We start from the raw sequence: 12,085 nt of genomic DNA on the forward strand, positions 1-12,085 counted from the left end.
TGTGAGGGGAGTGGGGAGAACTCTTACAAAACAAGTCACCAGTGAAATGTGTAAGATATATTATGTTATTTTTATGCATTGTAGAGAGAAAAGGAAAGGACAACAGTAGATGATGGAGGTGAAAGATGGGCCAAACCACACAATATCCGGCATCGCAAGATGTCACGGTTACAGCAGCCTCTTAGTCATTCTCATGAGGTAAGTAAAACTAAAATTCAAAAAGGTCATTTTCCTAGGTCAAATACAGAAGAAGGTAATTCTCACAGGTAGGTCAAATTCAGACCAACGTCATCCTCACTAGGTAGGTCGTCAAAATTATTTCACCATTCTCTTGATGGAGGTGGGGGAGGGGGGGGGGTACAGAGGCTGGCGTTACAATGATTTGAGGGGAGGAGGGGACTTACATAATCTGTTTCACCACACAGAACTTATCATGTATATTACAAGCAATATATCATAAGTGTGATTAGTGTTTGAAATGAAATGTCATATTTTCATGGACGGTCTCCGCCTAATGTTTGTAAATCAGGTATATGTTATTTTACCTCATGGAATACTAAATACCTGTCTTTTATCCTTGTATAACCCACCTTCAGTAGTTTGTGATTTGAAATTCTTTACTGAACATGAAGAAATTTACCAGTTTCAATTACCTTATGTTTTATGGAATATAGTTATGTATTTGTCATTCATGCAGAAAGCATTTACAAGTTGTAACATTCCTCACAATTAAACTGGCAGCTCAGTAATTATACCTATGAAACCTGTCATGAAAAAGAAATTTAATCCATCGGGTTTTTAAATCGTTCTGGTAATAAGGAGGAAAAATTAAGCCAATTTCAATATAACAGAAATTTAAGTTGATGGATATATATCAGGTTTTGACATTTTATCTGAGCTGTATGGTGATTCTATGTTGCACAACCATATGTGAAGATATCACAGGTTCAATTTTCTTTTCAAAATAAGCTGTAAAACTTAATGTAGTAGAAGGACATATGATTCAGTACTTAAGGAGAATGACACTGAAATAGAAAAGCTACTGTAGAATTTCCCGATGTTGTACAGTGAAATAGTTAAGCTACTGTAGAATTTCCCGATGTTGTACAGTGAAATAGTTAAGCTACTGTAGAATTTCCCAGTGTTGTACAGTGAAATAGTAAACCTACTGTAGAATTTCCCAGTGTTGTACAGTGAAATAGTAAACTTACTGTAGAATTTCCCAGTGTTGTACAGTGAAATAGTAAACCTACAGTAGAATTTCCCAGTGTTGTACAGTGAAATATTGTTAGAGTAGGCTTTTTGACATACAGCGATGTAGTGGTGGCATTTAAACAGTATATATACTGAAGAATAGCCTTAGGTAGACAACTTTACACATACCTACAGAAAAAAGGTAACAGTATTAGGGAAACTACTACTCTTATCAATACAGAAAGGTTTTTACATCAACAAATCAGCTCTCTATTTTCATAATTAGCAGTTCAGGAAAAATAATGATACTGTTTGTCACAAATTCACATTGTCACCAAACCTTAGGTGTCTTGACAAATATCGGGACACGTCACAGTTTGTCTGATTAAATTCTGCTTCTTCATACCCTCCTCGAATATGAAGAGATAACAAATCTGTTTTCTTTTTAAATTTTCATCTAATTTGATATTATCAGTAGATTCTGTTTGTCATCACTTCCAACAACAAAACTGAATCCTCTTGTGAAAATATCCCTCTCTGATTTAATCTCAAGTCTGTATCATCCTTTATAGGCAGTTCTACATGCGTGCATACATTTTTAAATACAAACAACCAGTATACAACAAAAGAGTTATTTCTGGGTACAGTCTTTATTCATTATTTTATGTGAAACCAGATATTTAAGTTTATGAACTGTGAAGCTTGGAAGGAAAATTATGATCGTGTTCAGATATGAATTTGTTCTCTCTTATTGTCAGGTTTATCTAACTACATTTTAATGAAATCAGAAATGTGAACAAGGCTGATCCAAGTTGTTTTCGTGTCAAGGGCTGTCACGGATCTGTTAAATATATCACAGATACCAGCCTTTACAGTTATGGAGAGAATTGCTAAATTCTTTCATTTTATTACATTTAGTGTTAAATTTAGAATCGGATATATCACAGAGACCCAAATTATGAAGCACAATTTTATAAATTAGGAATAGGCGATCCAAAGCCCAGCTAAAGTGTGCAGTAAAGTTCTGTGATGCCCAGCTAAAGTGTGCAGTAAAGTTCTGTGATGTCTAGCTAAAGTGTGCAGTAAAGTTCTGTGATGTCTAGCTAAAGTGTGGTGTAAAGTTCTGTGATGTCTAGCTAAAATGTGCAGTAAAGTTCTGTGATGTCTAGCTAAAGTGTGCAGTAAAGTTCTGTGATGTCTAGCTAAAGTGTGCAGTAAAGTTCTGTGATGTCTAGCTAAAGTGTGCAGTATAGTTCTGTGATGCCCAGCTAAAGTGTGCAGTAAAGTTCTGTGATGTATAGCTGAAGTGTGCAGTAAGGTTCTGTAAAGTTCTGTTATGTCTATCTAAAGTGTGCAGTAAAGTTCTGTGATGTCTATCTAAAGTGTGCAGTAAAGTTCTGTGATGTCTAGCTAAAGTGTGCAGTAAAGTTCTGTGATGTCTAGCTAAAGTGTGGTGTAAAGTTCTGTGATGTCTAGCTAAAGTGTGCAATAAAGTTCTGTTATGTCTAGCTAAAGTGTGCAGTAAAGTTCTGTGATGTCTAGCTAAAGTGTGCAGTAAAGTTCTGTGATGTCTAGCTAAAGTGTGCAGTAAAGTTCTGTTATGTCTAGCTAAAGTGTGCAGTAAAGTTCTGTGATGTCTAGCTAAAGTGTGCAGTAAAGTTCTGTTATGTCTAGCTAAAGTGTGCAGTAAAGTTCTGTTATGTCTAGCTAAAGTGTGCAGTAAAGTTCTGTGATGTCTAGCGAAAGAATTTCACATGGAAAACAAGAGTCTGGGTATACAGTATCAGTATGTAAAGATGACCATGGCAACGTCTGGCTGGGTTGATTGGCTTTAATCAAGGATGTTGACTAGTTTCAACTCTTAGGTGTGTCATCATCAGAATAAAATTTCAAATAGAAACAATTGGTTATAATGCTAGGCAATGTATTTTGAACATTATAATTGAACCCAGGCAGATGTTATTATGGTCGTCGTTACCTATTGAAAGCTCAATTTTGTTTATAATTTTGATATACTAGAGTTTGGGGCCAGTGTAATATCAGAAGATTATACAGTTTTTGAATACAGGAATGTTGGTATAGCTTTCCAATCTACACATGTGTATCAATATAGTGTTACTGTTCACAGACTTACAAACCTGAAATAAACAAATGAAAATAATATGTGTTGATGATAAAATTACATAAATAATAAATGTTTTATTTGTGTTTTAGTCTGTAATATAGATCCTCAGCATTATATAGAGACACTGGGATGTGAAGAAGGGTGAGAAATGTCACACCTGTTGAGTTATTTTTGTTAACCTGTGTTCAACAGGTATGTCCCATAAAAAAGGCAATTACGTTTACCAACCCACAAAATGATTAAACTCCGGTTGTTATAGTGTTGGAATAGGGATGACTTGTTCTGCTTTTTGGAGTGTGAAAAGGATAGTTACAAAAGTCAGTCAGTAGTGTCATATTTCTATACCTTAAGTAAAATAGAATCACAAGATTTTAAATTCAGAAGTGTTCTCAAAGAAGACTAATGTTAAGTGCAACGATTTCTAAAATATTCTATCAATGTTTATGAAACATTATGGAATTACTTTCTCACTTGAAAAGGTGCATATAGTTTGCCAGTAAATACAACATTTAAGACATTTTTGATAGTTTTATAATTCAAACACTACCTGGCTGCCCCTTGTAATGTGATTAACTAAGTATCCAACAACAGCTTCTGTAAGTATACTCGCTGAATCTATACCAATTAATATTTCTATAAAATGACTTTAAATTTACTGACACCAAGTGATTCGTGTGTAGAGTAGGATTTATAATCAAAATTTTAACGGAACATTTCTGAAATGTTCGTGTTAAAATCTTTAAAGACAACAGATTAAAGCTATAGGTAAATATGAAATTACTACAAAAATACTACTGTTAATTGTAATCGTAGTGAATTGTATATAGTTTAGAGGCGATTAAGAGATATAGCTGTTGTCCTTTAAAATGACCCTGGCAGTAGTACAGTGAATGCCAGGTAGGCCATTCTGTTTATCTTAAAGCTGTAAGGATCAGTTGTGATTAATGGCAGGTTTCAGATCTCACAAACAAACATTGTTTAACAGTTTGTACTTTGTCAATCCTTCTAAACACATCTAGTTTTTAGTGTTGACTTTACAACTGGCATTGATAGAATTTGTTATGATAAGGTTCCTATAGACCATTACTTAAGCTGAATCCTTTACAAAAGGATGAGACTTTCCTGTACCTTTAGGGATCAGTAGGTCCTGTCATGTGTTGACTCACAACTGTTCCTCATTAAGGGCTTGAGGTGGTATTAGAAGTTAACTCTATCACACCTTTAGGATACTTAAGCCCTTTCGATCAAAGCTGGAAGTGTTGCACCTTCAGGATCTGAGGTGGGGAAAATCACCAGGGCCAAGCTAGATATCTCCACATGCTAAATTCACAGTCCCCTACTGTGATAATAACAGTTGTTTTGATCAGCTGTTTGTAAATATTGTTATTAATATCATGTTATATAGGGAAATGTTTTACATGGGATGTGCTAATTATAGCTCCTGGTGGAGATTGTAATTTTCTAGTTGTGTAATGTTTTACACTGTGCCAGTAAATGGTTTTGTACCATTTACAAACATATCGGCTCTGTTTTATTTGCTTTTGATGTACTTCGAAAATCAAACTTCCAGCTCTATGGTGAAATAAAATAGCAACAAATCGAAAATTAATTTGGTAAAAACATATTTCTGCAGATAGAAAGTTATGACACTGTGACAAGTGATTTGATGGTGTTTTTAAGGAGATGAAAGACTTGGGGAAGGGGGGATGTTATTAAAACTAAATTATGTGAATTTTCAGCACTAAGTTATTAGAATTTGATTATGTGTAGAGGCCCAATGATATCCCCTTGCGTGGGCCTGGAATGTTATAATTATGTACATTAAACTTTCATTCCTGGCTTTCTTCATGATTATTTCATTTCTAATATCAAATCAGATTTATAATTATTAAACTAGAATGTATTAAGTTTTGCTTGAAATGAACATTGCCATCAGCAATTACCAATTATAAAAGAAATAGATGAAATTAGTGAGTTATAATGCCCTGAGGGTGACACCTGTACTATTTGTACTTTTGTTGACTTGTGCCACCAAGTGGAACTTCAGGGAGGCAAACCTGCTAATTACACTCTCAGATCCTAAATTGGTTTTACCTATTTCACAGGGTCTAAACCTGATTAATACTCACAAAAAGAAATCTTTGTGAAGGCAAACGTGGAAATTGGCCAATTAAATTTTCTGTCAGTAGGATAAGGTGTGATATAGCCTCTTGTACTCGGGTTTTAGTGTGTTTACCAGTTTGAGTTAGGCTTTATTTTTTATTGAACACAAACAAGGTAACTTTTTTGTAAGAGCAAATATAAATTACTAAACTGTCAATACTATCCCTACAGACCCTCTATCGTCACTGTTGATTGTCTATTATTACTTTAATAGAAAACTTCAACCTATATTCTATATAATGTCTTTTTTTCAATTTTGTTGAATCTTTTCACACTGAGGTACAATGTCTGTCATAAATACTGGTTCATCTGTACAAATATAACTGATCATATCCGAAATCTGTCCTGACATGTATATCTGCCTGTCTTTACTATTGTTATCTTCTTGTTTACTGCTTTGTAATTTAAGTTTACCAGTTTTCTGTTGTTATTTGTTTCCATTTTTATGTCAAGTTCAAAGAGTGTTTTCTGTCTTTAATATCAAGGACAAAAGGAGTTTTCCAATTTGATGTGAAGTATAAAGTATGTTTTCTATTTTTTGATGTCAAGTGCAAAATGTGTTCTCTATTTTTATGTAGTGTACAAAGGGTGTTTTTTTTTTGTATTTTTCACACTGTCATGAAATAAACTGGTAAAAATAGGATTTAGAAATCTACAAAAGCATGAGAAATATTTGATACATTATAGTGTCCTGTTGTTACTTGTGCTAGGGTGGTGTATGAGTGACAATGTATTTATTGATTGTAATAAAGTTAATACTTATCAGTGTTTTGTAAACAGATTGTATCACTCTGATTTCATCAGAGATCACATCTTTACCGTGAGAAGTGTAAAGAGAAAAATTTGATTATATTCAGATAAATAAATACCTGGTCACAGTGAATTGTCACCCCTAAGGTGACATTTTCTACTTCAGTGTGCTTACTGTATTCTGATTGGTCAGTTAGTTCAGTGTTAACTGATCAGGAATTTGATTGGCTGAGATGACCTTGAGACATAAAGGCTTTACCTGAGATTAATTAGTATTGATCCTTAACCTTTGACTGGAGGTACATACAATAATCCAATTAGTGGTCAGTGTCCAAACTGACTGGTCAGTACTTCCTGTCATGTTGAGTAGGAGTGGGATCTGGTATATATAGAGTAAAAAATGGACTCAACAACATCACAACTGTAGGAGATAGATCACCAAGAAGTGCTATGTTGGAGTATCAGATGGTGTTGTGAGTGAAAAGAAAAAACTCATCGCTATAGTAACAGACATTGTGAAAAGAGATTTAGTGCTATTACTGTTTGTGAGGAAAGAAAAAACTTGTCAGTATTTGAAAAAAAGAAATTATGTATTTGGATGTTAGCTTTAGTAGCAGTAGAGTTTTCAGACGGCGGAAATCAGAGATCAATGACAAGTGTTCACTTGATGTCACTCTGAATCCTGGAATTACTGGTGCCTCTCTGGAGCGACAGGAGCAGTATGATAGAGTGTTTAGAAAACGTAATGACCGTAACATGAGGTCCAGAGAAAACACTCCACATAGAAAATTAGTGAAGCGAAATTCAGCTTGTCTCACGACCCTGCATTATGTAAGTTGGGCAACAGAAACATGTTCATTTTGAATTGCATGCGCCAAACATCTGTATTTGGTTGGAAAATTTTTAGATATGAAACCCTAATTCTATTGGCAATTATGAAGATTTCATTATAATCGAAGTTAGTGTAAATGAATTTTACAATCATGCAAGAAAATTTGTTTGGTCTAGCTAAATTGAATGTTTGCATTCCAAAACCATACGCAAGATGTTAAGCTACTGCATCATATAACACAATTAACAAGCAAACAAAAATCTTACACAAGATTTGATGACACATTGCATTTGAAAGGTACACAAGAACCAATGACACATTGAAAAACACACAAGATTTAATTACATGAATACAACTATGTAAAATGATGATGTTAAGGAAAAGGTTTTTTAACTGGCAATAACTTAATGGACAGGTATGGTTTGTAAATTAGTAGCAATCACCTTTATTTACAGTGTTATATACACAAAAAATGGAACTGGGATTATTTGGTGTTACTGTCACCGCTTTGGTGCTACTCTGGTAGATTTGCTCCATCTTCTACATATAAAGAATTAAAAAGTGATAAAGATTGAAACATAAAGACTGATTCATACAAGGATATAGAAATTAGAGCTACATGTCAATAACTGACATCAGATATAATAGGTTATATGTGATATAATAGGTTATATATGTGATATAATAGGTTATATGTGTGATATAATAGGTTATATGTGTGATATAATAGGTTATATGTGTGATATAATAGGTTATATGTGTGATATAATAGGTTATATGTTATATATGTGATATAATAGGTTATATGTGTGATATAATAGGTTATATATGTAATATAATAGGTTATATGTGTAATATAATGTGTGATATAATAGGTTATATGTGTGATATAATAGGTTATATGTGTGATATAATAGGTTATATATGTGATATAATAGGTTATATATGTGATATAATAGGTTATATATGTGATATAATAGGTTATTTGTGTGATATAATAGGTTATATGTGTAATATAATATGTTATATGTGATATAATAGGTTATATTTGTGATATAATAGGTTATATATGTGATATAATAGGTTATATATGTGATATATATGTGTAATATAATAGGTTATATGTGTGATATAATAGGTTATATATGTCATAAGATATAATATAGGTTATATATGTGATGTTATAGGTTATATATGTCATAAAATATAATATAGGTTATATATGTGATCTAGGTTATATATGTCATAAGATATAACATAGGTTATATATGTGATATAGGTTATATATGTCATAAGATATAACATAGGTTATATATGTGATGTTATAGGTTATATATGTCATAAAATATAATATAGGTTATATATGTGATCTAGGTTATATATGTCATAAGATATAACATAGGTTATATATGTGATGTTATAGGTTATATATGTCATAAAATATAATATAGGTTATATATGTGATCTAGGTTATATATGTCATAAGATATAACATAGGTTATATATGTGATCTAGGTTATATATGTCATAAAATATAATATAGGTTATATATGTGATATAGGTTATATATGTCATAAGATATAACATAGGTTATATATGTGATGTTATAGGTTATATATGTGATAAGATAATATAGGTTATATATGTGATAAGATATAATATAGGTTATATATGTGATAAGATATAATATAGGTTATATATGTGATCTAGGTTATATATGTCATAAGATATAACATAGGTTATATATGTGATGTTATAGGTTATATATGTGATAAGATATAATATAGGTTATATATGTGATAAGATATAATATAGGTTATATATGTGATAAGATATAATATAGGTTATATATGTGATGAGATATAATATAGGTTATATATGTGATAAGATATAATATAGGTTATATATGTGATAAGATATAATATAGGTTATATATGTGATATAGGTATATATGTCATAAGATATAACATAGGTTATATATGTGATATAGGTTATATATGTCATAAGATATAATATAGGTTATATATGTGATGTTATAGGTTATATATAGGTGTGAGGTTTATCTGGATTGTTCTGGGAAAAGTTGATAAGAGATCAACAGAAATTTCTAGTTTATGATGCTATATTTCCAATAACAACTGGGGATTTGTTAAGTGCAATAAACATTTTGTGTATAATTGAATAATTTTAATATATATATACTTATTCAAACTGATTTCAATGAATTACACTTTATAGTGTTTTATTGCCTCTGGGATGTTATTTTGTGACCTAGATACACAGTAGGTAGGGTTAAATAGCTTAATTGTCAATATCTCTATGGTTGAGCAGCACCAGGGTGATGTGTATTAATTGATGATATTTGCCTGGAGGATATAACTGCCTCTGGTTGATAGAGATAAAGGTGATACTGTGTGTGTATTGGATATGTGTCAACACTTGGGCAGGTCCTAAGTAGTGTTTTCAGGACCGTGGGGTGACACTCTCAGATCTGGTTTGTAGCGGAGATTTTTTTATGCATTGACATAGAAGAAAAAAGTCTCTGATACCTGTACCTGCAACCTCTTAGCAGAATATATTTTCAGGAAATCACAAATTAATTAGGATTCTTCATAGGGCAATATGAAGGAAAATTGCAGACACTTGTCAAGGCTTGTGTAAAAGATTATAGAAGTGTTGAAATTATGTGTGGATTTTCAAGGCTTGTGTAGAAGATTATAGAAGTGTGGATTTTCCAAGTTAAGTGGATAATTTACAAGTTACATTGATAGTAAGGAAAGTTGGTGGTTTTCAGGATGATACTGGACCGTCTTTATGGATGATTAGGAGAATTAGATTTTATGGATTGGCCAGAAAAACATAGGTTGTTTGGATTCTATTTTAAGTCTTTGTCCTTGATTATGAATAAGTAAAGGAGGAGATGTTTGGTGTATGTGTGTATCATTTCAAAGGGATAGGTTTTCATATCTGTCTCTCAAAAATATGGAAATGTTAAACCTGTTTTGCGGACAAAAAAAATTCCAATTGGAAGGAGTATATTAGTCAAGTTTTCAGCAAAACTGTTGCCATGGTAACACAACCCTGTAAGTTATAAGTTACAGCCAAGGTTTTGGGAAGTATATTAAATATTTCAATAACTATATGATTTACACACTTTACTTCCTCATCAATATCTTTATACTTAGATATATCAACAGACATACAAGTAAAGATTTAATAGTGTACAAACGATACTCATTGTGAATGACAGTTCCTCTGCTGAAAGTTTGTAATTTAAAATCATTTGGATTGACTGTTTTTCTCAATTCAATACAGCAGATTCTTGTAGGTAGGAGATATTTATAGCTTACTCAGCAATGATATAAGCCAAGCTGTGAAATGTTAAAGGTTATAGTCAATTTAATAAAAGCTGTTGCTGATGACTGTATCAAAGAGGGATTACAATGTGCTGGATGTATTTCATTAAAGACTTGTAGAGGAGCTATCATACGGAGGAATGGACAAGAACTGAAAAGGAACATGTTTGGTTTAGTGACTTATAACATCAGTATAGGTCAGTGATATTGCCATATCTTTGTAGGGTTGCTGGGGTTGCTACATATTTTGTAGGGTTGCTGGGGTTGCTACATATTTTGTAGGGTTGCTGGGGTTGCTACATATTTTGTAGGGTTGCAAGGGTTACTACATATTTTGTAGGGTTGCAAGGGTTACTACATATTTGGATGTGGCATCAGAAACAGATCTAAAGATCACTGGCGAAGAGGGAAAATACTTATTGATGTGAGATTGTTTAGGTCTGTTATGAGAAAAGACACACACTTCAAGTGAATATTTTATTAGCTCTGTGTAGAACATGTTGACTTGTTTTGTGGGGGTATGAACAGTATATTTATCATGAGGGTCTTTAGAAGGAAGTGAAACTAACTTGAGAGGAAATATGAGAATTTATTAGATGTAGAGCACATTACCAAGGTCACCTTTACACTGACAACACATTGTAACAATATTCATACCGAAGAATGCATCCACGATACCTACGTTATCGACGCTGGGTAAGATCTGTTTTGATGTCTGTGTGTTGTATTGTTTTACAGCGTTGATGATGTTTTATCTACAGAACATATTGTTACTAGATTTGATTGTAGAAGGAACAGTAAACCCCAGAAATCAACTCGCCTATATACAGTTTCTATTCGTCTATTTATTCAAAATTTAAAAGAAAGCATATATACAGACCATCTTTGATATGAACAAGTTTTGTTCAGTAATTCATACACTATTAAGATACAGCATAATGCTAGTGTTAGGCAAGAAGAACATGTTTAATATGGTGTTAGGAACCAAAAACAAAGTTAGTAAGATGGTTTCAGAGTTTATGTTTGATGGTCAATAATCAGGATTTCTTAATTTCCCTAAATCTGTATGTCTGCTTTCAGGATGTAGGATGTTGTGTATATTGACATGCTAAGTCCATGCATTAAGATATGTTTATACCATGGTTGTGATAGGCATCAGACTTTGTAACCTCAGGTGTTTAATATCTACTGTTTGGTTCAGTTAATTTATCTTAATTGTGGATAGGATGTAGCTGGCCTCTCCGATGTTGTTCAGTGACGTAGCCACCAACTACCACATGAAGACCCCGTCAACAGAATAAAAATAAATGGATTTATTGATTATAGAGATTGTGTTTATTTTACAATTGAAATGTTTGCTTTCACGTAATATATTGATATTACATTAGTGATTGTTTAAAATAAAACGAAACTAGAATATTCATCACCAGACAGGGCTGACTTGTATAAGTTTTTTTCATGGCTAATTTTCTTTTGGCTCCATGATTGATGATTTTACAGAAACCTTTGATCAATGCTGATTTCGGAACCTGTTTCCACTATTAAAAAAAGGAACAAAAATAATTATTTCATAGATTTAGAATTTTTGACTATGATTGATGATTTTACAGGAACATATGATCAATACTTACTTTGAAACCTGATACTACTATTAAGATAGAAACA

General features: G+C 32.4%; 1 protein-coding gene across 2 annotated transcripts in view; it reads left to right on the forward strand.

Annotated features, from left to right (window-relative positions):
• The window catches only part of LOC132545295 (regulator of G-protein signaling loco-like), a 74,685-nt gene that overhangs the window by 47,180 nt on the left and 15,420 nt on the right, over positions 1 to 12,085 (forward strand). For both annotated transcript variants that reach the window (XM_060208967.1, XM_060208968.1), the window contains exon 3: positions 85 to 198. In XM_060208967.1, the coding sequence (XP_060064950.1) occupies positions 85 to 198 (114 nt within the window). The remainder of the gene's footprint in view (positions 1 to 84; positions 199 to 12,085) is intronic.

The sequence above is a fragment of the Ylistrum balloti genome, unplaced genomic scaffold (assembly GCF_031769215.1).
Source record: "Ylistrum balloti isolate Yb309-2 unplaced genomic scaffold, AGI_CSIRO_Ybal_v1 Utg369840, whole genome shotgun sequence".
In the NCBI taxonomy this organism is placed as follows: domain Eukaryota; kingdom Metazoa; phylum Mollusca; class Bivalvia; order Pectinida; family Pectinidae; genus Ylistrum; species Ylistrum balloti.